Source organism: Falco biarmicus, chromosome 4, assembly GCF_023638135.1.
Source record: "Falco biarmicus isolate bFalBia1 chromosome 4, bFalBia1.pri, whole genome shotgun sequence".
In the NCBI taxonomy this organism is placed as follows: domain Eukaryota; kingdom Metazoa; phylum Chordata; class Aves; order Falconiformes; family Falconidae; genus Falco; species Falco biarmicus.
Window position 1 is genome coordinate 86,834,253 of NC_079291.1, and position 26,811 is coordinate 86,861,063.

Here is a 26,811-nt window from a genome sequence, read left to right on the forward strand (position 1 = left end):
GCTGCCGCCTCCCAGTGCCATGCTGTGGGCAACCTCAGGGTGCCAGCCCCATAGTGGGGCAGAGGGGGAAGCTGTGCCCCATGTCTCCTTTGCCAGCTTGAGCCCAGGACAGCCAGCTACACCAAAGGGCTCTTGCTCTGCTCCAGAGGAGGGGACCGAGCCACCTTGGCTTGGCAGCTCTGCCGGGCTCTGGAGCAGGGGAAGGACTCGACCTGCAAGGCTGCGCTTGGGGCAGAGACCCCGTCCTGTCCTCCTGTTGCCTGTGGGAATGATGCCTTGGCAGTGGTCTGGGGGGTGCTTTTGTTGCTGGTGTGGGTCCTCCTCTTGAACACTGCCAGGGGTTGCAGGATGCTGGGAAAGGTGTTTTCTTCACTTGACTTTGCCTTTTGGAGAGGGAAAGGGGACCAACAGGGGCAGTTGGGTGGGCAAAGCAGCACTCAGGCTCACGGCTCATGTGCCGAGACAGGGCCTGTGCTGAAATAACAGCACCAAACCAGCTCAGTGCTTTACAAACCCCCTTGGGGAGCCCGTTGCTGCTATTACCATCAGTTGCTCTAAAAGCAGCAAGTTCTGCAACACAAAAATGTGCCAGCCTGGTTGCAGGGCTGGTTTGTAGCATGCCAGAGCTGCCCTGCACGCTGGTGGGCTGCATCTGCCCGACCCCCAAACCTCCTGGGGTCCCACCAGCGTCGAAGGAAGTGCAGAGCTCTCTGGGTGAGCCTGCAGGTGAGAGCCCCATGGTGCATTCAGCAAGGCTCGCCTTGAAAATAAATTACAGATTTGAATGCCAAGGAGCAAAGACTTAGTAACAGGCTGGGCTCTCCAAACCTCCTGGGTGCTTTTCAGGGAAAACGATGAAAATGAAAGGCTGGAGGCAGCCACAGGTGGAAGCTGCCCTCCAGGACAGATCAGAGAAGTGGAGGAGCCCGAGATGGAAACAGGGACCGTGCACAGGAGAGACAGAAAATTAAATACCCAGACAAAGGAAGGAGGATTGCAATATAAGAATGGGCTTGGCAATATAAGAAAGGGAAGAGACTGAAGCAGTCTCCCAGCAAAACGCTGGAATTTAACTTTCACAGCTGCAAAAGGAAAACAATTCCTTCCCACACAAAAATAACTGATGGGCCTCCTTGATGAGAAGATGTCTAAGGAATTTCAATTAAAAGCCAGTGACACTGACAAAGGCAACGAGATTGAAATGTTCAAAGGTAAGTGAGCAGTGGGGAGAGAAGAACAATGAATGGCGAGGGAGGGAACAGTGCCTGCTCAGCACTGCGTGGGCTGGGCCCTTCCCGAGGCAGCAGAGAAAGCCCTCGCCCGCCGAGCGTGGCAGGGTGCTGGAAGCCACCCCCAGCACGTGTCCCATGTCCTGGAAACGCTCCCTCTGCCTCCCCGTGCCCCCACACACCCCATGCTCCTGCACAGACTCTGCTCTGCGGGGAGATGCTTGCTGAGGCAGGCTGTCCCCTCTGCCTGGCATCGCTGGGGTATGTCTGCTCGTACACAACGTGAAACCAAGTGCTCTTCGTTTTCAAGTCAGCCCCGTGAGCATGGCGTCACCTTTGTCCCCAGCTGCCCTCCCTCCCATCCAGGTGATGCCTTCAGGCCCAGTCTCTGCAGCCACTTTGGAGTCAGAGCTGTGTGTACCCTTGGCAAAGGACCTGTAGCAGAGCAGAGAGTGGGAATAGCTGGCAGGTTGACATGTGATTCCAAGGAAAGTCCCCTGAACCTTGGCTGGTGGCACTGCAAAAGGTGACAGCAGAGGCAAGCCAAACCGCCTTACCAGCAGCACACGGAAGGAGTCTGCACTGCTTTTCCTGCAACCACCAGGCAAAGAAGATGAATATCTTCTGAGATGGCTCAGCTGACACTGTGTCTGGTGGGAATAGCTCATCCTTGCAGCCTGCCTGCTGAAGAGACACCTCTGCTCCATCTGAGCCAACGACAAGAGCTGGGACCAGTAGGGCAGCAGGGTCCGCACGCTCCCAGGCTGCTGGGAGAGGCATCGCTAGAGCCTGGCCAGGACAAGGCAGGTGTCCCTGCCTGGGGGATGGAGCAGCGGTGGCCGCGGGAGCACAGGGGCAGCTGCAGCGTGAGCCAGCGAAGGAGCAACCTGGACTAGCGGGAGGAGGAGGGAAGGATGGCCTCGCACCGAAATATCTTGCTCGGCTCCGAGCACGGCACGCAACTTCTGGCACACAGAGAGCCCTGCAAATTTCCATGCCAAAGAAAACAGCTACATTTTAAATCCCGAAGCACAGTGTTTGTGCAGAACAGCTGGCCAGAGCCCGGTGCACAGCCCCAGGCAGGCTCTTTGTGTCTCCAGCCCTGTGTGCAGCTCTGTCCCCAGGCAAGGGTGGCCGAGCCAAGGGCAGGTGCTGTCCCCCGCCGGCCCTGGGCTGCTGCTCGGCTGCTGGCACAGGCACAAGTGGCTGGCACTGGCCACCTCTCGCTGCTTGCATTTACAGCCCCCCGCACACTGCAAGATGACAGACCTCTTGGGTTGACAGCCCTTATGGGGACAAGCTGATTTTCTGCCTTTAAAAACAAAACGACTGATACGTAGATGTATCAGAATAACAGATAGCCATTGTCACAGCCGGCCCCGCTCGGAGCCCTGCCAGATACCGCAGTCCTGTTTCCCCAAGGCACGCCGTATCTTCAGGCGCCTGTTGTTCCCTGAATCTATTTTTAGTAAATATATCCCCCTTAGTTCAGCTGCAGTTATCTGATTAGTTCCTGTAACTATATAAGGAGCAACATCTCCAGGCGTGACTGCGATTTCTGAGCAGACTGTGTCTCTGCACACAGGTTTTCTAAAAGAAGGAAACTTGCTGAAAATGCTTCTCCCTGCGGCGCTTCTGGACGTGATGCTCTGAGCTTGGTTTCAGGGGGCCAGGGGCAGCAGGGATCAGCACCGCTGCAGGTGCTGGAGCACATGACCTTTGATAAAGGCAGGATTAACGAGGCACGCTTCCCTGCTGCTGCCCGATAAGGGGCCATCCTCCTCTGGCGTTGCCCTGATGCGGTGGTGATAAGCAGCTGGCTCTGTTTGCTCCTGAACACCAGGCTGTTGATGGAGATTTCCATCATCTTCCACCATGGCTGAGAGAGGGGAAAAGTCCCCATGTGTCAGTGGTCACAGCCTGGGGGGGAGGCTGCCCCGAAGGTGTGGGGTGCCGGGGGTGCGTGCCCCTTCCTCCGGGCAGGTAGCACTGGGGAAAAGCTCCAGTGCTGCTTTGTCACTACATGGGGACTAATTAAAACCCTACAGACCCACAGATGGCTCCAGCATCGCACTTTGCTCCAAGGCCTCAGCCTCTATTGAATGCAGCTGTCCCCGAAAATCAGATTATAGTGCAAAACCCTGGCATCGAGTCTGTGCTGACGAGTCAGGTCTTCCATCTCCCAGCTAGCTGGTGGGGATGAAGAGCACACGAAGGGGAGCAGGGGGACAAGGCTCCTCTGTGACAGCTTCTCCTCTGCCCTTGGCCGCGTTGGAGGCGTGCTGCAAACCCAGCGCTCCTTGATGTTCCCCGTGGCCAGCAGGGCTGTGCCTGAGGCTTGGGGTGGGAGAAGGGGGATCTTGTCCGGCAGCCGCACATGGGAGCTCCTGTCCTGGCTCATCTCCTTCACCCATGGCCAAAGCCATCAGAGCTCCGCTGCCCACTCCTCCTCCTCCCCCGGAGCACTCCAGGGCCACTGAACAAGGATTAACTATAGATTTAAATGCTTCCAGGGCAGCAAAGGGAAAAGCTGGTCCATGCCCACAGTGAGAGCAACCCCTCAGCATCCCCATGGCGGGCAGCCGAGCTGTGGCCCGGTGGGTGCCGGGCTGCCTGAGCCCCACTGCGCCCCCCTCCCATCCCTGCCAGCACTGGTGCTGCTTCACACACGCACCGCACCAGCCAGGCTTCCCACCGCACCAGCCAGGCTTCCCACCGCAGCTGCTCATCGTGTGCCCCTGCCCTGGCGGGAGCCTTCAAGCCTCCTTCCCCAGCCAGGGTGAGGCTGCGCCGCTGGAACCGTGTCACACACCTGAACACATCTATTTCAGTCGGAGACTCGCAAGCGCCTCAGGTGACGCTTCATTTGCAGCCAGAAAGCTGCCCAGTGCTGCTGAAACCAGTTGCTGAGACTGGCTGGGAACAACATGGATTCCCACCTTTGGAGAACTGGGAAGCCCATGCTCTGTCCACTCCACAGGCTCTCCCCGGCTCCGTGCCAGCCCCCAGACCTGACCTCTGGCAGGGCCCCGCCTGCCTCTAGGGACCCCCGCACCGTGCTGGGACTGTGGCAGACCCGGAGCTGGGGGGCCCGGGCCTGGCAGGGGAGCGGGACTGACACCCCACTGGGCGCCTGCCCTTCCGCAGCTCACTGCAGGGCTGGGGCGGCAAGCGGCTGGGGGGGGCAGGCACAGTGTGGGGCACCCCATGCTGCCTCCGGGGGTGCAAATGCTCCTGTGTGTGCATGCAAGCACCCTCTGCGCTGCTCCCTTCACATGCGCAGCCCCTTGTGTGTGCAACTGCCCTGTGCTGCTCCCCTTGCATGCGCAACCCCCTGTGCTGCTCCCTTCGCGTGTGCAACCCCCTGTGCTGCTCCCCTTGCATGCGCAACCCCCTGTGCTGCTCCCTTCGCGTGTGCAACCCCCTGTGCTGCTCCCTTCGCGTGTGCAACCCCCTGTGCTGCTCCCCTTGCATGCGCAACCCCCTGTGCTGCTCCCTTCGCGTGTGCAACTCCCTGTGCTGCTCCCTTCACGTGTGCAACTCCCTTCACGTGTGCAGCCCCCTGTGCTGCTTCCTTTGCATGTGCAACCCCTTGCACTACTCCCTTCATGTGTGCATCTCCCCACATGTGCATCCCCCCACACTGCTCCCTTTGCATGTGTAAGTACCTGTGTGTGCAACCCCCTTCACGTGTGCAAGGCCCCACGCTGCTCCCTTCACGTGTGCAACCCCCTTTGCGTGTGCAATCGCCCACACTGCTGCCTTCGTGTGTGCATCCCCCATGTGTGCATCCCCCTGCACTCTGTCTTCGTGTGTGCATCCCCCCACACTGCTCCCTTTGCATGTGCAAGTACCCGCGTGTGCAATCCCCCACACTGCTGCCTTCGTGTGTGCATCCCCCTGCGTGTGTGCAACCCCCGGCGTGTGCAACACCCCCCACTGCTGCTTTTGTGTGTGCAACCCCCTTTGCATGTACAACCCCCTGCACTCTGCCTCCGTCCCTGCGTGTGCAACCCCCTGCACTGCTGCTTTCGTGTGTGCACCCCCCCGCGTGTGCCCCCCCACCCGCTCGCAGCCTCAGGCCCCGCGGGGCGGGCGGCGGGCGGGGGCGCAGCGCGGGGCGGGCGGGGGCCGGGCCGGGGCGGGGCGCGGGGCGGGGCGGGGGGCGGGGCCGGCCCCCGCGGCGCTGCCATTGGCGGCGGGGCCGTGCCGGGCCGGGCCGGGCCGGGGGAGGTGGCGGCGGCGCCCGGTGCAGCCCGCTGCCCCCCCAGCGCCCGGCGCGGCGCCGCGGCCCCGGCATGTCGCGGAAGAAGGCGGCTCGCAGCAAGGGCGGTGGGGCCGCGCCCTCCGCCGCGCTGCCCCCCGCCGCACAGGGCTCCGGCCGTGCCGGTGCCGGTACCGGTGCCCCGCGGGGCTCCGCGCCTGCCGTCCCCGAGCTGCCCCGCAGCGGCGGCGCGGCGGCCGGGCGGCCCTCGCTCAGCAGCAGCGGCGAGTTCTACGACCTCGCCTTCAAGGTGCGGGGATGGGGGGGCGGAGGCGGTAGCCCAGTGCCGGTGTGGGGCCCGTCGGGTTGCGAGGTCGGGTGCAGCCCTCCTGCAGCCACTGGAGAAGTTGCCGGCGGCAAGGAGCGGGCGGGCATCCCTCCCTGCCAGCCCCGGCATCCCGACCCTCCGCTGCTGCTGCTGCTGCTGCGGGGCCGGGCTCGGCGGGGCTCGGCGGGGCTGCCGGGAGCGGCGGGGCCGGGCTGGGCGGGGGGCTACCCCTGCAGAGCCCCCGGCAGCGGCGTTGCTTCTGCGGGACTTCTGCAAGTGATGACAAAAGGCTTCTGCTCGGACGACTTGCTGTAACCTCCTGGGTCCTCTTTAACGAGGTAAAAAATCGCTGTTGCAAAGCGGGGGGACAGTATTCCTCGAGTCGCATTGAATCTTCTCCAACGGCCGCCGAAGGATCTCCAGCCTGCGCTTTCTCTGGAGGGCTCAGATGGCTCCTTCTCCCCCGCTTCAGGTTCTGGCGAGCAAGTCGCAGACCAGCTGTCCTCACACCCCCACCTCCATCGTGCTCCCCAGAGCGAGCCCCGCTTGGAGCTCCCAGAGCGGTTTTGGCGGAGGCTGCGGTGCGGGGTGACCCCCCTGCCTTTCTAGCATGACCTCGTAACCGGGCGCGGGGGATTCAGCCTGGAGGCGAGGGTGTTTGCCATGGCCACTCCAGCCTTGGCACACTGTGCCGGGAGCTCGGTGCCTGTGGCGAGTGGCATGGCTGTCATTAAGGTTCGGGACGTGGAGCAGGAGGTGATGAATGTTCAAGAAGTGAATTTGGTGGCTTTGGTAGGCGGTCGGTCCTGATACAGCTGCAGTGACGGTTCAGCAGCTTCCCTAAAATGGAGCCATCCCCATGTGCACACTGGTCCTTGACTCCTCGCGCTCGCCTCTCCCTGCCCAGGCTGGGGCTTTCCCTGGGGATTGTCGCCGTGGCGCGGGGATGAGCCAAACAAGGTCTTGGATGAGCCCAAACACACCAGGTAGCCAAAACCTCTGCTAACGGTCCAGCGTCCAGCTGGTTTTGAACCAGTGGCAGAGAGATATCGCTTCATATTTAGTAAAAACCTGGTTTATTAACCTGGTTTGTTAAACTTTCTCTCTTCTTACCCTTCTCGGGAGGCCCCTGAGCTCTGCCGGAGGCAGTGGCCCAACACAAGTCCCGGGTAGGGGGCTGGATGCTGACCCCTTGGCCTGAGCCTGGCCCTGGGGGCTGCTGCGTGCCCCAGCAGAGGTGTCAGCAGTGCTGGGTGGGGAGAAGCTGCTTTTCAGGGTTGCCCTGCTCTAGAACAGAGGTCTGGAAAGTTTAAAAAAAATAAATACTACTATTTTGTATTAAAAGTTAAATACATTTATTTTCCCCCCTTCCCTTGGCTTTGCACAGATACATTCGTGGGCTTGCTGGCTCCCGTAACCCTGCTGTGCCAGAGCTTGGTGTGCGGCTGCGCGTGGTGCTCCTGCGGGAGACCCGGTGGGTGATGGAACACCATGGCTGGATCACGGCCACCCACTCCTCTCCCCGGCAGTGCCCCCCTACCCCAAAACAAGTTACAGCTGCGGCCAGGGCTGCTGTTGCCTCTCGGGAGGCTGAGCTGCTGCATGGTGGTGGCGTCTGCTGCTTGTGATGGTTCCTGCCTGGGTTGGGTGACCCAGGGCAGCGCCTGCCTTAAAACCATTTACATTCAGTTGTGGGCTAGTGGCTTGTGGAAGGCTGATGACAGCGCTTTCGGGAGAGAGGGAACCCTGCCGTGGCAGTGCGAGGCCAAATCAGCGTGGGTGCAGAAGCTGGGCTACATGGTCTGGGATTCCTTCATGGTGGGAAGCTGTTATCCTGCCGAGGGGAGCAGGGTCAGCAGCCCCGGGGGGCGGGAGGGCTTGTGGTTTGAGCGGAGGCTTTGGGGAGCTGCATTTGGGAGCAGCTTCAGCTCTGCCTTGGTTTCTTTGTGGCAGGGTGGGTGCCTGCACTGTCTGCACCCAGGGCTGCTGCTGGGTGGGGAAACTGAGGCAGGCAGCACTGGGAGCTGCTCTCTCAGCATCTGCTGAGGACTGGGAGGGTGGCCGTGAGGCTGTGCGGGTCCTGCTACAGGAGCTTGCTTGCAGAGGGCAGAGTGCATCCCTGGAGTTGGCACTCATGGCTGGGAGCCCCCCCAAAGTCACCCCGTGGGCAGTGGCACCCTCCAGAAAGCCCTACATGTGGTGGGGTGCAGGGTGATTGGTGGGTGCGCTGGGGACCGCGTGGGCCCTGCAGCTGTCACCGCTTTGGTCCCCTGGGCAGCACCTCTTAGTTTTTGGGGCTGTTTGTGCCCCGACGGGGGATCTGTTAAAGTGCTGGTCAGGGGGAAGGTGTCTCCAGTTCAGCTCAGGGACACACGTGGTGCGGGGTGGGGATAATCCCGCTGTGGGTTCCCCCGTTCTCTCCCCCACCCTCCCCTGCATCCAAGGATGCTCTTGGATGTGTTTTTTCCTCCTCAGGAATATGGGATCTGCTGCCTGCTCTCAGGATGGGGCTTTTGGGATGGAGACGGGTAATGGCTGCAGTGGGGCTCCCTTCCCGAATGCCGGTGCCTAATGCCACCTGCCCTCTCTCCCTTGCAGGTGATGCTGGTGGGCGACTCGGGGGTCGGCAAAACCTGCTTGCTGGTGCGGTTCAAAGACGGCGCTTTCCTCGCTGGCAGCTTCATTTCCACGGTTGGAATCGATTTCAGGGTAAGTGCCTGGAGGGCTCCTTGGCCACTGCCCATGTGGTCTGGCAGGTGAGTGACGGCTTTTGCAGAAGAGTAACAAAACATTGCTCCGAGGACTTAAACCTTGTCATCCCAACCTGTGTCAGCTCCAGCTGGGGCATCTCAGGGCTGAGCAATCATCTGATGGCGGTAGCAGCAGAGCAGCCTCTTTGTTACCACTTTGCACAAGGATGGGGGAGCATGTCCTCTGCTCCGGGCCCTGGGGATGATTCATGTAAGAAAAACTGCTGAGGCCTGAGCATTTGCCCAGTGAAAATGTTTCCCTAAGTCTGTTTCAGTGCTGTATAAGAGTTGGTGGTTTTTTCATATTAAAAAAAAAAAAAAAGAAAAGAAAAAACCCAAACCAAACACAAAAACCCCAAAAGTAAACCCAAATCCCCTGGAAACACCTCCTCAGCCCAGCTTTGGTATGCTGATGTGGGGTGCAGTGCCGGGGTGGCCCCGCTGCCTCTGGCACGGAGGGGATGTGTCGTGCCGAGAGGTCCCTGAGCTCTTGGGGCAGAGCTGTTCTGTTGGTAGCACCTGGAGCATCCTGCTGCTGGTGCTGGGAGCCCCGAGGACAGTGAGGACAGCGGGGACCTGCTCGACAGAAGGGATAACATGGGGAGTGGGGGGCAGAAGGGGAGATACCTTATGTCCTGCAATGCCCTGGTGTGCACAGAGCATCCTTTGCCAGGTGGGAGCATCTTGGTGCCAGCTGGGGTCCTCAAAGCCGTGTCTCGACTGTGGTTCCCTGGTGGTGCGTTGCTGGGGAGCTGGGGCTGGGGGATGCCGTGGTCTTGGCAGCCCCTGGTGAAGGGGGCTGCAGTGCTGCCACGGGCACCCTGGGGTGGGACAGCAGAGCAATGGGCACAGTGACTTGACAGAGATGGCATCAAAGAAACCTTACAGCATCTATGAAGAGCAAGCGAGGGAGTTTTTGCTGCCAGAGTGTGCCTGGCTGGGGTGGCTGGCCTGAGGATCAGGTGCTCCCTGTCCCTCAGCAGCTCCCCAGCCATCTGCTCTCCCCCAGACGGTGAGCTTGCCGCCCCCGAGATGTCTGCCTGCTGGCACAGGCTCCCGGGGGAGGCTCGGCCCACGGGCCCAGGGACGTGCCCGCTGGCTGTGCTCTCTGCCATGCTGTCAGGGCACCGGCTGCGGTGTCTCGCCGTGCGATGGCTTTTGGCTCCATTTTGGTGCTACGGTGGTGGTGCTGGTACGGGGAAGAGCTGATGGTGATGCCACACACCAGTGTTGCATCTTCCTGCAGCCTTTTCTCAGCAGGATCCCAGATCTCCTCCTTTCTCAGGGGGGTTCCGGGAGTTGGGTGTCTCTTGTAACCTGCTGTTTCGCCGGGGTGTGAATAATAACTTGCTGGTACAGTGACAAGTGGAAGAGATGAGGGACGGCTCAGAAAGCCTTTAGAAAAAAAGCTTCTTTCTTAAAGCTTTCTTCTTCTCTGCAAATAAGCTTTTGGTGCAGTGATGCTGCGGGCTGCAGCAGCGGCTTGGTGAAGTTGGTAAATTGGAGTCCATGATTTTATACAAAGGTAATTACATGGTATTTCAGGTGTTCTTAAAACGAAAAGCGTTTTATTACTGGTTGAAGTGATTGATACCAAGGGCAGTTATAAAATCCTGTGACTTATTGATTAGAACACTGAAACGACTGCTACTGAGAAGCAATCAAATTAGGGTTAATTTACTTCTGTAATAGAGCTGCTAGAGCTACATCGGTTTGAAATGGGCAGATTATACAGCGGGGAAGATCACGCGTATGCCCAAAACCTCATTATTGTCATATTTGTAAAGCACTCATAATTCTGGGAGGGACATGGAAATAGTTTTTTGATTGTACATCTCCATTTCCATTAAGGTAATCCTGTTTGCAGGCGCTGTGCAATTGTGCCCCTCTCACCGTTTGCATCACGACGCAGGTGGAACTCTGGGGTGGTAACGCTGGAGGCTTCTGCTGCGAGAGCACGTTTTGGTTTTGATTTCTGTCTATCTAATAAAAAAACTGTGACATCGCAGCTCCTTTTCTCTAATCCCAGAATCTGGCATCAGGTTTTCTGGTTGTGGCGAGCGAGGCTGTTTGTGAGCATGGGCAGTTGTGGTTGGGGAAGGCGGTCGCGGGTTTTTTGCTGTATTTGCCTTGGACCGGTGCTAGAGGTGCTGAGCAAGCAGGGGGTGTTATTTCGGTGCATCAGGCTTTTTGGGGGGAGTTTGTGGTGGTCGCTGAGCCTTGCTGGTGGCAGGGGCTGCAGGGACCTCCCCAAGGCCAAAGCATGCGGCAGCTGCACTCCGGTGCGCGCGTGACCTTGCTCGGCCGGGGGAGCTGGGAGCTGCTGGCACCCTGGGGAAGGGCTGGGGAAGCCGTGGGGATGGAGCTTCCCGGCTCCCGCTGTTGTTTTTGGGACTGTCTCCGCTCCTTTTGATGCTGGCTGGTCTCCGCAAAGCGCTTTGGGATGGGACAGAGCCACTTTGGGCAGCCCCCGTTGCCCACCCAGCCGCTCTCCACCTCCTCTCCCAGTCCATCTACTGGTCCCTGTGGGCTTCAGGATCAACCACTTGTTTTTGAGGCTGTCAAACAATGAGATACATGCAAACCTAATGTATTATGTAGGCCTGAGCAAATGTAAATGAATAGAAATCCATTTAAAATTAATCTGACATTACAATTCCTAGGGGCCCCCTCGGTTATTTCCCTCCTACTGTTTTATGTTAGGGAGAACCTCTCGCACTGTGTGTTTATCATAGTCTCTTAAACAAAGGAGGATGTTGATCTAAATTTATTTGGAAAATAAACTCCTGGTACTAGGGAAATAAAGATTATTGTAGTATTAAAAAATGCATCAAAATGGTACCTACTGGCTTCTGGCTTTGGAGGTGCTGAGTCCTTTGGCTTTCCTTCCTTTGAGAACTGGGTTTATTGGAGGAGCATCTTCAGCTCCTCGGGAACATATCAGCCCTCCCAGTTCAGCCAGGGCAGTGCCAGGGTGTCCAGGGCACCGAGGGTTTGGCTGAGGCTGCGCTGCTGGTGCAAGCCCCCCCCTCACCATGGGTGCTGCTAGGGCAAGGCAGAGCCCTGGGGCGAGGGGTCCTGCTCTTGGTGGGGGCTTCGTCTGAGCAGGGGGCTCGCTTAGAATGACATAAACTTCTTTCTTTCTAGAGGGGACCCCCCCCCGGCAGGGCAAACCCCTCTCTGCCTCCCGCGTCTCCATCGCAGGCACCACCTTCGAGGTTCCCAGCCGTTGCTGGATAATGAGGGGGTTAATTATTCCCCACTGTGAGCCGTGGTGCGACTGTTCGGGAGCGTGGTGTGAGGTCTTCCCCTTCCCGGGGCTGGGGAGTCTCAGCAGGTGGGCAGCGGTGGGGCCAGTCTCCCCCCAGACCCACTGGGGAGGGCAGGAGGGGTCCTGCCTGCACGGCTGCCCGGGCACGTCGTGCGTGCCTTCCTAACTTCATACGCTGGGATTTCAGGGAGAAGGGTCTCCTGGAAAAGAGCAGGTTTATCACTCAGGGGTATGAATCCCATTTTTCTCGGTGCTACTGAAGGAGCAGCCTGTTGCTGTAATTTTGGGAACGCTGCCGAAACCTTGACAGAAGTTAACGCTGCACAGCCAACGGTACTTCTGTCTTCTAACAGCCAACTAAGGGGAGCAATGTCTTGACAAAGCGAGAAACCAAAGAGCAATGTGTGCCCCCTCCCCATTGGCAGCTGGGCTCCGTGGGGCTGCCCCCCTGCTCACAGCCCCCCCCGTCCCGAGCTTCGCAGGGTCGGGCGAGTTAGGAGCGTTGTACTAATTTGACCTGAAAGGAGAAGAACATAAAAGAAAAAAAAATTAAAGATGATCCTTTACCCCCTGGGAAGAGGGGCTGGTGAATTCCTTTGCATTAGCAGAGGAGATGGTTTCTGTGTTAATCGGTGGGATGAAACCATTATGAAGCGCTTTGCTGGTGGGGTTTGGAGCAGGGCGGCGTGTCTGTGCTTTCTCCAAGGTATGGACCAGTATCACTCCTCTCTTGCTGCCCCAGGGAGAGGGAGCAAACCGACATCCTCCTGGCACAAAGCATGCTCAGGTGCTGCGGGAGGAGAGAGCTTTGGCACAGCTTTGGGCTTCCCGAGCGGTCAGCTGGGCGCAGGGAGTCTTTCCTTTGAAGGCTGGGCTTTGGTGCCCACCAGTTTGCACCAGTGTGCCCAGGAGAGGTTTCTGCTGGTTGTAACCCTGCGGGGACGCACAGCTTCCCCCACCGCAGCTGCAGCCCACTCGGGCACAGCGAGCCAGCCGCGCTCCCTGCTCCAGCCTTGGCCGTGCCGCAGTTAATCTGCCCGCTGGGACGGCTGCTGTGCGCTGTAAATAAAAACTGTCACTGGTGACCCTGAGCTTTAAGGACTCTTGATCACATTCAGCCCTGTGCTGCTCTGAGGGCGGAATCAGCAGTACATAATATGTTTTTTTGCATAAGAGGTTTGTTGCATCCCTGTTTATTTTCTGTAGCGCGTGTGTGTGTGTGCGCGCACACCTTCCGTCGGCAAAACAGCAGCTGCTGACTGCCTGCTGGCTCCCTCAGTGAGCCTAACTTCGCAGGAGGGATGGAAAGCTTTGTTCCAGCCCCGCAGGGTGTGCAAACTAACCCTGGCCATGGTCTAGATTCGGCAAGTCTGGTCCTGGGTCTCCGCACACTCAGGGGAGGGAGGTGCGGATGCTCTGAGCATCTGTGGGTCCCCAGCAGGTGCCTGCATCCCTGTCCTTGGGGTGCTGCTGCAGCCCGGCCTGCGGTGGTGCCTCTCTTTGAAGGGCTGGTGCAACCTGGAGCTGTCTGAAAGCCAGGGGCTGGCTTTTATCTCGGTGGTTGGCACGGAGCATTAGCAGGGCTAATTTTCCGATGGATCAATCTGGAAAAAGTGGGAGGGGATCTGCTTAGGCCAGAAGAAAGAAACGGAAATAAATTAATTCTAGCATGTCTTTCTATACAAAATTCGCCCTGAATGTTCAAGGGAAGGGCCTCTGGGCATCAAGCAGTGTTCAGCCTCTCCTGTTGGCACACTGCCGTGCGGTGTGGCAGCAGGGGCTGCAGGCAGGTGGGTTTGGGTTGGTCCCCAGCACTGTGAGCCCGAGCACCGCAGGGGACCCCTGCCGGGGAGGTGGCCTTCCCCTGGGAGACCTGGGTCACTTGGGCCAGATGCCCCTTGGCCGGGCTGCTGGGGCAGGAGCCGTGTGCGGGCACTGGCGTGGCAGGGCGGGCAGGGGGTGCCTCTGCGCCCACCTTGGCTATGGGTTTCCAGCAGCTTTTTGTCTGAAATCGGCTTGTTCTGCATCTCCGGTTACTGTATGAATTTTAATAGAAGCTGGTAGTTGATTTCATACTTCTGCATTTCTCACTGTAAGGAAAGCTGGGCTCCGTGTGGCCGGAGGAGCTTTCCTGCAATGCTTTCCACCCCTTCTGCCCGGCATTGGGGGGGCAGGTGAGATGCCAGCACCGGTGCTGTAAGGACCAGGTGCTCTGAGCCCGGCAGCAGGTGAGGCAGATCCGGGAGAGCTCTCACAGGGAGGGCAGGCGCTTGTTAGCTGGAACGCACCTTGATTTTATCGATTAATGTCGTGTCGGACTCTTAGGATGACAGCTTCTCCACAGCTGCTACTGGTTCCTCTTCCCCGCTCCCAGGACAGGCTCTCGAGGGAGTAAATAACCATTTTTCCTGGGAAACCAAGCCCTGCTTTGCTTTCAGCTGCTGCTCTCCCTTGCAGAGGGACACAGCTTTGCAGTCAGTGAAGCCTGTCATTTGCATGCAGGGGCTCAGTTGCCAAGAGATGCTGTGAGCAGCACTGTGGCGGGCTGCACCCGCTTTCTCACATCTGCTAGTATTTTATTCATGTTTCTTTGGCTCTTGCATTTGAAAAATAATAAACCTCTTCAGTGTGCCCCAGTTCTGCAGCACACCGGTAAGCTGCAAACACCCGTGTGCTGGTGGGAATCCCAGTGGACAGCAGCCTCGATTCCTGCTTTGGAGAAGCCAAAAAGAAATAAGATGAATGTCTTCAAAGCAGGGAAGTGCTTGAGCTGCTCTTTAAATGAGCAGCTGGAGCGGCATCAAGACCCAGAGCCTGGTTAAGAAAAGTCTCAACCAGTTTGCAGGATGGTGTGAAGGTGCCTTCCCCGCTCCCGGTGCGCCGGGGGCTCTCCCGCCCCCTCGGTGTCTGGGAAACACCACCCAGAATAGCTTGGGTGTTTAATCCGGGTGTGAAATTTTGCATCCATTTCAGCTGAGAGCGACAGCACTGGGGATGTGGGGTTTCATGGAAGATGCTTCTGGAAGGGCACTGGTGGCCTCCTGGTGCATGCTGACAGCTGGTGTCCCCACGGGTCTCTCCTGGTCCAGGATGGCTGGAATAAAAGGTGTTAGCTTTTATTTTAATAAAAGGAATTAGCTTAAACAGAGGGCAGGAGGTCTGGCTGCTTAGGAGCTGCAGAGCCAGGGCACAGGGATGGAAAAAACACACTTGGGAGCTGCTGGTGGAAGGAATTACATTGTAAAGCTGTTCTATAACCTTCTTCTGTATCCTCCTTGTTAGAGCTGTGCAGGAGCTCAAAACCCCGTTACAGGATGGGGACCAACGTGGTGCCAACTCAGCTGGAAAATGCAGCTCCTGCGCACCTGCAGCCTGTATGGAAAGCGTGAGCTGAGTCGCTTCCCGGGCCCTGTAGCATCTCACCAGAATGACTTAAGTTCTTATCCTTTCTTTTTTTTCAAGGCCAGTTGCGCTGCAGCACAGAGGCAGGTTGCAAAGCGGTGCCTGGGCACGTGTGTTGCCACTGCAGTGTCCCCTCCCTGAGCCACCAGCTCCCGTGGTGGCCAGGCCATCAGCAGGGGCAGTCCTGGCTGCGTGGGGCTGGTGACATGTGTGTCCTCTGTCCTTGGTGTGGGGATGCCACCGTGCTGTGGGGACAGCTGCCTGCCCTCCCATGCCTTTATCTTTTTTTCTCCCTTTCCTGCAGCGGCGTGGGAAGGGAAGTGTTGCTTCATCGTTGTAAGTTTTTGGTGGCAGCTCGGTGGCCACGCTTCAAACTGCCCGGTGAAGAGTTGGGTACGGGTGCGGGGTGATGGACTCGCTCATGCAAGCATCCTTGCTGCAGCACCCATCTCCCTGGGGGAGGGTGGCTGCAGTGGAGCTGCTGCTGGGGGCCCCTCTGCGGCAGCCGGTGGCGTTTCCCCACGTCTTTGGGGGTGTGGGTCAACGCCCCGCTCCCCACTTTGCTGCAGTGCAGCAGGCTCCCTGCGCAGGAGCGGGGTGAGGAGGAGGTTGGTGCTGGAGGAAGGCTGTGGGCACACGGATGCGGTGTGCCTGCACCTCTCTGGATGGTCCCAGGCGAGGAATTGGCTCTGGGGTGGCCAGTTCAGGTGCTGGAGCATCAGCTGCCCCAGTGCAGAGCCAGGCATTACACTGGGTCCACCCGTGGTGCTGGGGCCTGGGAGGGAGCATTTTATAGCCAATAAAACATTTAAACGGCTCTAGAGTAAGTCTAAATGGTTTGAATATTTGATGGAATAGATTTGGTTTAATTTCACTTTCATCTTTTATTTGTGATAAAATACTGAATTCAGCTGTGCAGAATTGGGTTTTTCTTTGAAAACAGAGGGAAGGTGGCTGGGCTTGTGGGGGGGTGGGCTTTGGGGTGCCTCTGCCCCCCACTGCCACCTCCATGATGGGCATTTAGGGGCATCCCTGCCCCATGGCTCTCACGTGGCTCAGCCCCCATGATCCCCTCTGAGCTCTTGCTGCCTCTCTGCTGAGCTGCTGACTCATTTCATTACCACTGATTAATTATTTGCCCCCAGCCGGCTTTGGGTGGATGCTGGTGATCTCCGTGTGCACGTGGGGAAGAGCGATGTGCCAGCCCCGGGTTTGGCAGTGCTGGGAAGGGCTGCAGCGGGATGTCCCGAAATGCTGGTGCAGGGTGAGCTGTGCCTGCCGAGCTCACCAGGTGCTGACTGTGCATCATCCTTCCCTGAAACCCCTTCACCCTCTTCCCAAGGAACCGCTTTCCTCCTCATGTCTGCAAAGGCTGCAGAGACATGAGCTGTGGAGGTAGGGGCCAGGTCAGTCCCACCCATGGGGCTTTTGTTGGGCTCTGCAGTGGTAACGCTGAGCATCAGCATGGCAAATCAAGGGCAGCAATCGGCTGCTCCAAAGCCTGGAACAGCAAGTGCCAGGTGGGAAAAAAAAGGAAAAAACAATCCCATCCAAGAGGATTGGAGCTGTGTTCATGGTGGAAGGAGCCGCCACATGGTGTGTGTCTGGGCAGTTGTCCTCTTGTCCTTGGCTGGCAGTGGGGGGACGGTGTTCCTATGGCAATGGGGAAATTTAGGGATCAAGGGCTCGTATACCTGCAGAGCCCTTGGAAGCAAAACATTTTGTTGGTGGGGCCCCACGCACAGCCCAGTGAGAAGGGGAGCAAAGCCGCGGTGCCGCTGTACGTGCTGCTGGCTGCATCCCGGAGAGGTGGGGCTGCTCCTGCTCCCCGGGCGAGGGGTCTCCAGCGGAGCGGTGCCGCTTTGGTAGTCTAACAGAGGCGTACAGCATTTTCTATCAGAGTCATTGCCCTGAAGAACTGGAGAACCTCTCAAAAGCAACAGCAAATATTAAATCTTTATGCTTGCATTGGAAAAAGTATTTTTCCCTCATCATAACTGATATGTGTTGGGAGATTGTGGCCCTTCTGCTTTAAAGGGTGATGCCCGTTACCCCCTGTCCACGGCTCTCGGGGCAGGGAGAAGCCTGACAAAGGTCTGGGGGCCTCGGTGCTGCTTCAGGGTTTCAGCCTGGGGAGGGGGTTTGTGGTCTGGGGTCAGTGCTGCCTGCAGGTGGGTCAGCAGGCAGGAAAGCTTGTCTTCTAGGGGCTGTAAGGCCAGCAGCACGTTTCTGAGGATGCAGCCGGTCCTGTTGTGAACACCTGGACAGGCTTTGTTTCATTTTGCGTGGGGGTTTTGTATTTAATTTATTGAAAGGAGGGGAGCTGTGCCCAGCTGCATCAGTGCAGCCAGACCTGCCTGGGTCAGATGCTGTGGAGCGGCCTGCCTGTGGCCAGCCAGCCCTCGGCAGCCCTGTTCCAGCCTGCCCGTGTCTCGGGATGTTCCCCTTCTCCCTGCCAAGCCGTGATGTTCTGGGTCCAAGTGACACGCTGGGGAAATGGAGGCTTTGGCTTCTCCAGCTTTGCTTGTGCGAATGTACGTTGCCACGGCAACCGTGCGGCTGCCCCCCCCTCCCCCCCCCCCCCGCCACCGCCATCCGACGCGCATCATTTTATGGCATTAACGTGGTTATTAGTGAGCCGCCGCCGTGTGCGATGTGTGCCAGGAGCGAGGGCTTCTGCCCCAGCGCCGATGCTCCTGCTCCTCCTCGATAATGGGGCTGGACCGACCTCGGCTCCTGGTAGTGCCAGGGAGAGCAGCTGGTGTCGGCACGCCTGTGCCCTTTGCTCTCAACCTTGAAACAACTCCCTGTTAATGATTTTAATTTTTTTTTCTTCCCCCCAAAGCCAAGTGTAGGAGGCTGCTGGAGGCATCCAGGGAGTCCCAGCGCCCACGGTGAACTCAGACCCCCACTGGCAATGACCGTTCCCTCTGTTGGACAGTGATGCTGAATTTGATCCAAATTGCCGGGTTTTGCTTCCCTCATGCCACTCGACGGCAGCAGGTCCCCGCCAGCGCCTCTGTGCCTCACTGCTTCCTCTGAGCCTGTGACTAAGAAAAACACAACTTTCATGGCTGGATGAATAATTCAGCCCAGTCTCGGTGCTGCGGTGTTTGTAGCAAAGACCCTCTCTGGGGAGCCCCTTGTTGGAGGGGGCTGGTCCTGGGATGAGCATCCATCCTGCAACAGGGGTTCAGTGCCCCAGGTGGTGCAGGGTCAGTCCAGTCCCTTTCCTGGGTGCACAGGGAGCCCTTCCCACTACTTGTGCAGCCAGATGGCTGGGCTTTCATTTGTTTGGGTTTACTCCCCCCCCAGTCTTAAGCACACAGCTCTTGGGGGCTGCAGGGCGGTAGCTGTTTCTCCGGGGTTGATGGCATCATTTCGCCAGCGTGGCTGGGTACCTGCCCTCCCACCCCACTGGCTGCAGAGCCCCCGCCGGCTCACTGTGTTCGGCATTGCCCCGTTTGCCACGTGCCTCAGCGGAAACACCGAGGGATTGTTGCTACTCTCAGTGTCAATTTTTAGAGCGCGGCGCGGGTTTTGGCAGCAGCGCCGGCCAGCCCACGCAGCCCTAAGCTGTGCCAGCCTCGGGGAAGGACTGGCAGCGGCTGGGTTGGTAGGGTTGCGGCTTTCTGGGAGCGAGCCCACCGTGCCGTGTGCCCGTGCACCCCCGTGGCACCAGCATGGCAGCGCTAGCCCCTCCAGGCTGGGCAGAGCAGCAGGGCAGGGCTGGGAGGGGGACCCCAGTGCTGTGACGGCTGTGCCATGCCACCCTTGGCAGCCATCACCAGTTGCATTTGTTTTCTGCTGACTGTGCATTCTTGGGTGTTTCCATAAGGTCTGAGGGGCCATGGGGTGCTGGGTGCTCATGGGGTGTGGAGGGAGTGGGGTCGGGGCTGTGCAGCATCTCAAGCCGTCACGCTGTGGGTGTGGGCTTCCTTGGGCTCCCGTGAGTCAGTGCTTTCGGAAAGAAAAGCGTTCCCGGGAGATCACGCATCCCAGGTTTAAGATGAGTGGGCTTTTCTTTTTCCTTTAAGTGCCGAGGCAGACGCGACCTGAAGCCAGCCCTGAGCGGCTTGAACGGTGCTGGGCCCTGAGCCCCACAGGCACGCTGTCCTCCCACTCAGGAGGCTCCTTCCCCAACTCCTTCCCTAGACCTGCCAGTTTGCCGACATGGCTTCGGAAAATGTGGCTGATGTGATGGGACCAGGGCAGGGCTGGGAATTGCTTCCCAGTGAACCCTGCTGCACTGTGTTTGGGAGAAGGGGTGCTGCCGTGCATCCTCGTGGTGCATACCGGTGGTGCCTTGCCACGGGGCATCCCTGCAGCCCATCCCTGCAGTGTATTGCCATGGAGCATCTCTGTGGGGCATCCCTGCAGCACATTGCCATGGTGCAGGCACAGCAGCAAACAGCAGTGGCAGAACTGGGGGAGCCAGAGCCCTAAGAGGGGTGACCCCACTTTTCTCTGCCCCAGACCAGAGGTTTGTGTTGTGAGGAGGGGGAATAAAAGAAGGAGACCGTCCTCTCTCCCTGTCCCTGCTGTCACTGCAGTAGGTACGTGGTGCTCGGCTAAACAGCAGCATGTGCTGGGATGCTCATTGCTGCTGCCTCTCCTCAGGCTTTGCTGACCCAAGAGAGCTGCAGGGCTAGAAACACCCAAAATGTGCCAGCACAACGGCGCTGGACCATGATCTGCTGCAGGGGACAAGCACTCCCAGGCCTGAGCGTTGTGCTTGGCACTCTGCTGCAGCACCTTTCCTGGGAAGGGACCAGCTCCTGCAGCATCACCCCGCTCCGGGATGCAGAACATGCACAAAAATCAAAGAGCGGTGCCAGCCGTGGTCCTGTGCCATGGTGCACAGCACTGAGAGCATTCAATTTAGTGATGAGGAGCTGAACTTGGAGAGCTGGGTCTTGCCCCAACAGGGGTGCGTGCCGTACCCCTTTGCTTCAGGGTAGATCGCAGCTCAGCGAGGCAGCTCCCTGCAGGGCCGCGGTTTGGCAAGTAGGATTGCAGTTCAGCCCGAACTTTCTTAAATATATTAATGTGCTGCACTGATAAATGTGCATGAATTAATGTGAGAAGTACTTGACAATGCCTAAAATAACTTAATTCCCGAGCAAGCGTTAATGCATGGCAGATGTGTTGTTCCCTCCTGAATAATACACGCATGAGGTCAAACCGCTTGCAAAGGCTCGGTGGGCTGGCAGTGCCGGGGGTCTTGCTGAGGGAGGGGAGTGGGGAGCGGTGCAGCCCCGGGGCCCGGCTGACTCTTCAGGGAATCAGCCCTGCGGCTCGGCACAGACATGGGAATCCTCTCTGGAGGACTGGCCACTCTGGCTTGAGTTGCTGGCTGCAGTCGAGCGTTTTGAGGGATCTCCCTGGTCCAACAAAAAACCAGAGGCACCTGTGTGTGGGTTTTGGTTCCGTTTTATTTGCCAGCGCCTGTGCCTGCAGCAGCGCCTGGCTGTCCGGGAGCACGCTTGCCCTGCCCTCCCAGCCTGGTGCTGCCGCCCGCATCGCCCGGTGCCCGTAGTGGGAGGATTCCGGCTGTTTCACCTCCCCGGGTGATTGCCCCGCACGGTCCTGGCTTTCAGCCGTGCTCTGCTGCCCGGCACAGCCTTGCCTGGTGCTGGGAGCACAACCACTGGTGTTGGTTTAACCAGACTGGTTTGCCTGACTGGGGTGGTTTTGGCAGCGCAGCGTGGAAGTGCTGGCGCTGTGCCGAGCGTGCCACGCTTCCTCAGCACCTCGCTGTCTCCAGGGCACGTTTCGGCCTGGTGTGAGCGTGCCGGCACAGCACGGTCAGCACGTCCAGCATGCAAAGGTGACAGTGACCCTGCGGTGACAGGGGCTGCCCACGCTTCTCTGCAGATTTTCATCTGGTGTTTTCTGGGGAACGTCTGCACTTAGGGTGTCAGTTTGCCAGCAGGAGCTGTGCTAGTTTTAGGGTTGGTTTGGTCACTTGGACTTTGGAAAGAAACCACAGGGCTGAGGGGCGGTCCTGTGCTGTGGGGAGGGGGCCAGGGCTCACCGCGCTTCAGCCCTTGCTGCCACCGCCCTGCCCCGTGCACAGGAGCTGCTGCACCGCGACAGAAATGGGCTGGGGCGTCCATGAGCACCAAGGCCTGACATGTGCCGTTCCCTGGCGCTCACTGGACTCTTGCGGACTTTAGAAAATCCCATTACAGTTGTTCAGCTACTCTGTTTTCCTTCCATCCTTTGCAGCTGGACTCGGGTTTGCTGTGCAGCAGGAGCTGTCTGCCTTGGCTGCAGCTGAAGGATGTGTGTGCATGTGTGTGATAAAAAGCTACAGATTCGTTTGTCAGGTTTTTGGGGAATTTTTTTTTTATTTTTTATTTTTTTTAGGGATGACAAGTGCTATTCAATAATGCTCTTTGCAATGTTGCCTGCAGAAGATGCTGTGTTACTGCCAGATGCTGCCAGGATGTTTGCTGCTGGATATTGAGACCTGACTTTTTTTTAATTGGATTGCAAAAATCTTCTCTGAAACTTTGGGCAGGTTTCCATCCCTTTAGGTGCCGTCCCTCTGATATGAAGAAGCCCTGTAACCTGCAGGTACAGGTACAGCTAATTGCACACACCATGCTGCACCGTGCACGGCAGATCCTGGTGGCTGGAAGCGCCGAGCCTTTCTCAGCAGCATTTTCCTCCCACCACAGTGACCCCACTGCCTCCAGGAGAGCTGTGTTTTATAGCCAGGATCACACCGAGGGCAGGCAGGGCTGCCCAGAGGGCTGCTTTTGTAACTCCAAAACCAAATTATGATATTCTTTAGACAGAGATAAGCCAAATGGTAAATGCTTGGACCAAGCATAACACCAGGAAAAATTAATCTTTCCTAATGGAAGTGAGGCAGCTGGTGCAGGGCTCGAATGCAATTCCTGGGACCCTGTGGCTGGACACAACTAGGCTGAGTTGAGATCACGTCCCCTCCTTTCTGGGGTGGCTTTTCTGCAGGGATCGTCCTATTTATCATCTTTGGAGGTGGCGGAGGATGGAGGATGTGGGGCCAGGGTGCATAGCCCGTGGCTGGCTGTGGTCACCGGGGCTGTGGCAAGTGTGAAGCACAGGGTGGGAGGCCGGTGAGCAGTGAGGCAGCTGGGGTGGGAGTGCTGGGTACAACGGCACTTCTGGCACAAGGACTGGCTTCTTCGACGTAGAGTTGTTTAGGTTGGAAAAGGCCTTTAAGATCGTAAAACTTGTGCAAGGCTTTATTTCCCCCTCAGATTAAACAATTCCCCATATAACAGTAATTGATGACCTATTTTTCATTCTCACGGCATTGACAGGCGCTGTGTTTGCTGTAAATGAGAAATGATATCGCAATAAATGCTCTGTAGAGATTCCTGTTCCGCTTTGCAGTGCAGTATGTCCTTGATGAAGAAAATGAAGATAAATACGTTGAGCGCCACGTTACTTATTCTCGGCATTGGCACAGGTCTGCGTGAGCCATCGCTGCCCCCTTTGTTTCCAAGGCGGCCTGGTTTAGAAGTAAGCACAAATAATTTTAAAAATATCTCTTCTATTATAAAGTAAAAAAAAAAAAAAGAGATGGAAGGGGTGAGTAATGCAGCCCAGGGTGGTGGGGGAGCTGCCACAGCCTGGCCCCAGGTGGGGAGGGGGGATGCAGCTGTGGGCTCCATCCGATGCCGGGACCCGAGGTCCCGGGAGCTGCAGGGATGGGCTGCAGCCTTCCTCTGCCTGCTCCTTTTTGGTGGTGTGGCTGGTCTCCAGGGCAGCCGTAGCAGATCCTGTCTTGTGGATTTTTAAGGGTGGAAGCCCCAGTTTCCCTAGCTGCCTGTGGGGCTGGGGGCACAGGCTCGCCCCAGCGTGGCGGGGACGTCTGAAAGCCTCGCACGGCCACGTCTCCTGCCTGTCGGGCTTAAAAGCGTCACTAGCCTGAGCCTGGTCTGGCTGTGCCTACTCGAAGGAACTGTGCCCTTGGTCATCCCAGGCACACTCCTTGCTGTTCAGGGGAGCAGCCAGGCTGGGGAGTGAAGCATCACCCACCCCACTCGGCTCCACCAGTGCCGGGAGCTGGCTGGCTGCAGGACACGGCTGCCACGGGCAATGCCAAGAAGCAGAGCCTGACTTTATTTTGAAATCCATGATCCTAACCAGATCCTCTTACCTCTAATCTGTCCCTAAGACAGGGTTCTCTTCTTGCCAGAAAAACCTTTTATTTGCAGACTGATGTGAACAGAAGATGATAAGTCACTAATTCTTCAGTGTGTCTGCTCTAACAAGAGCCTTGACTCTTATCTCCTGCAGGGCTGGCAGCCAGGGAGATGTTAATAGTGTTTTAATGTAGTGGACATGGCTGGCTTTTGACAAAGACTAGTGCTGCAGATGTCCCTCAGGGTTCGCTGAGTGCCACAGGGTGAGGGGAAGGGGCTGCGCTGCCCATGGAGGCGAGGGGCTCTGCAGGGCACGCAGAGGGTCTGTGCCCACCTGGAGACCGCAGGTTGGGGTGATTTATACAGGGCAGAGCTTGTGGCTTCTCCCACCTCGCCTGCAGCGTGTGGGGATGGTTGTGCCCTGGCCAGAACCCGGCATGCAGCGGGAGAGGGGTCACGGTGGGGTGACCCCTCGGAGGAGGAGGATGGAGGGCATGTAGGGCCAGCTCCAGCAGCAGAGCAGACCAGAAGTGCTGTCTGCTGCAAGGTGCCACGTTAGTCTGCTTTTTGTGGGGTCTGCTGTTGGCCTGAGCGGTGAGCACCGACACGCTACCGTTTCTGAAAGGATCTTGGCACCGGGAATCCGTGGCTGTGCTGGAGCATCTCTGCTGCAGGCAGGAGTGTGCAAGTCCTGGGGGGAAAAAAAACAAGTCAGAAGTTTCTATTCTTAGCTGCAGAGTGCAAATGCACAGAGCTGCTGAGGAAATTAATCACCTGCCCTGGAAGATGAATGGTCAGGTTTTCTCTGTGGCCAGAGGATTTATGGGACGAGGCACAGGGAGCCGTGGTGGGGTGCACTGCCTCCCCGGGTCTCCCCAGGCGTCCCCAAGGATGCGTGCAGGGCTGCTTGGGCACATTGCTGATGATGGGACAGCTGCTCCGCAGCTGAGGAGGAGGGTGATCACTGAAGATGTTTCCCAGTACCTGGGCCATTCTCCAGTGGAACTCAGAACGGCTGGAGCAGGGCCACATCCAGCCACACCGTGGCACATCCTTGCATCCATATCGCGTCCCTGCCCCACTCTCCCCATCCCCAGCAGCTTTCCGCAGGCTCCAGCACCGTGCCAGGCTGTTCTCTCCCCTCTCTTGCAGGGAATGTGCTTCTGAAAAGGGTTTTTCCCGAGCTGGGGGTGGTGGGCTGGCTGCATGCTCCAGCGAGGTGCTTCGTGGCAGGAGGAATGCGTGCACTGCACCATGAGCAGCCCTGCCATACCGGGCTTTGAAATCCTGTGCGAAGTCAAGAGAAGAGCTTAGCGCTGCTTTCTTGTTGCTCTGGTCTCTGCTTATGGTTGCTGAAACTTAAATATTTATTCCTGGTTACTGATTGTCTTGCTGAACAGATCATGATTTCGGAAGTGCTGGTCCTCAAGCAATATCACCTCCCGCTCTCATCCCTTCGGGTACCCCCCAAGCAGCAATAACAGGAGGTTTTAAAACCAGCTGCTGCCGGGGCAGTGGCACCAACAAAAGCCCCGGGCAGCATTTTCCTGGAGGTCGGGCTCGCTGTGGTGGCCTTGGGCATGGCCGTGCGTGGTGCTCGCCCTGGCACCGTGCCGGGCTGCCGGGTGCAGCTGCTGAAGCCCGCAGCTGGGGGTGCAGAGGCCAAACCTGCCGGGTGCCCCCCCGGGGGCCCTGGGCTCGTGCTGAGCTGCTGTCGTCCTCCCTGTGCCATGCCGGGGTTGTACCCAGGCTGTAAATAATGCATGGCTGGAGACTCAGAGAAGCTCCAGCTCCACAGTGGAGCCTGCTCGGATGGTCCATACCCGAGGCAGACCCGTGTCCTAGCATCCCAGCACCCCCCCTCTGGGCAGGCTATGTTGGCCAGTTTGGTTTTGTTTTGGGGTTGCATTTTGGTGGTTTGGTGGTTTTTTTTTTGTTTTCTCAAATGAAAATGAAATGTTCTCATTTTCAGTTTCAAAAATCACCCAATTTGGCTCCTTTAATTTTGAGGGACCAAGGTTTTACAGACCTGCTTGTAGCAAGGGAGCAGAAAGGGGGGCTGCTTCTGGAGCCCTGACCTTGGCGAGGGGCCGGGCTGTCCCTGAGCCAGGCTGCTGTGGCTGGAGAAGATGCTGAGCCACTAGGACCAGCTTGCTGGCAGTGGCACACACGTATGTGGGAAAACTTCAGGGTTTTAGTGAGCAAATTTAATGCAGTGTCCTGCTGGTTTGGGCAGATTTCCACATCGATCCTTAATCTATTTTTGCAGCCACTTTTGGAGGTGGTGTTTGTCTGTCTGCTGTAGCCCCATCACAACTGCAGCGCAGTTCCTCCCAGCACAGGAGCATTTTGTGCACACAGAGGCAGGGGCTCCTTGGGCTTTGCCGAGTGGGAATTTGGATCCAGGTCCTGCCTTGGCACAGGACTGGGGTCCCCCAGCGTCCCTTCAGCCAGCTCGCCCCTGCTGTGCTGCAGTTCTTTTCCTGGGTTCCTAACATAAAGGGATGCCCAAAGTATTGCCCGCTCCCCACAGCGATGGGGACCTGACAGTGTGCACCCTGGTGAGGTTTGCTGAGTGGTGGCACTGCCAGCCCCACAGCCCACAGCAGAGCCGTTACTGCCGCTAATTAACCCAGCCAGTGCCCAGTCGCCTTCGGTCAGGTTTGATGTATTTTCGCTAATGCAATTTTTTCCCCTTTTTGCAGGAACTCGCCCCTGGTTGGCCGCAGGGGCTGCCTCCAAAGCACACTAATGACATTTGGCGGGGTTTTTTTCTTTCCATCATAAAAGTGGAGATGGAGGTGGCCAGGGGCCAGACCCCCGCCAGCACTGGGGATCAGCCTGCTGCGGCACAGGCACTGGCACAGCTGCAGCCCCTGGCAGCAGCGACAGGGACGGGTACCCTCACCCCTGCTGGTACCCCGCAGCCCCGGGGTTCCTCTCCTCTCCTCCTTTCCAGGCAACAACGCCAACAGTTTGGGGAGAAGCGGGGCTGCGGGCTGGGCGCACCGCGGTCCCTCAGCCAGGCCCCCAGCGCTGCCCATCTCCTCTCGCTCCTATGTGGCTGTGCCTGGGATGTGCCATCTGAGCAGCACCCACCCGCATGGGGGATGCTCTGGGGGGTGGGTGCTGGTGGGTGCTCCTAGGCAGCATCGCTGGAGCCAGCACCCATCAGAGGCGCCGGGGAGCCAGGTGAGGGGCTCCCCTGGTTGGAGCCTGAATGATGTCAGCCAGCAGCTTTCCATTTGTCAGATTAATTATGAAGTGAGCTAATCCATGTATCCAATTTAATTTTTAAGGCTTTTAATTAATGAGTTAATGCGTGGAAAAGCTTGGGGGAGGCCAGGCTGTCATGCGGTTGCTGACCCTGGGTTATAGTTTTCACCAGTGTGGGCTCAGGCGCCTGCAGCTGTGCCGGGAGGCACCGGTTGCTCCCGGTGAGGTTCACCAGCACCAGGGGAGCGGCATTACCCAAAGTGCAGC

At 57.9% G+C, this 26,811-nt stretch overlaps 1 protein-coding gene across 1 annotated transcript in view; it reads left to right on the forward strand.

The window, feature by feature from the left end:
• The first annotated feature begins 5,433 nt into the window (after positions 1-5,433).
• RAB26 (RAB26, member RAS oncogene family) overlaps positions 5,434-26,811 on the forward strand; it is a 32,815-nt gene continuing 11,437 nt past the window's right edge. Inside the window, exons 1-2 of the mRNA XM_056338311.1 lie at positions 5,434-5,743; positions 8,360-8,470. Of these exons, the coding sequence (XP_056194286.1) occupies positions 5,528-5,743; positions 8,360-8,470 (327 nt within the window). The 5' untranslated portion in view covers positions 5,434-5,527. The remainder of the gene's footprint in view (positions 5,744-8,359; positions 8,471-26,811) is intronic.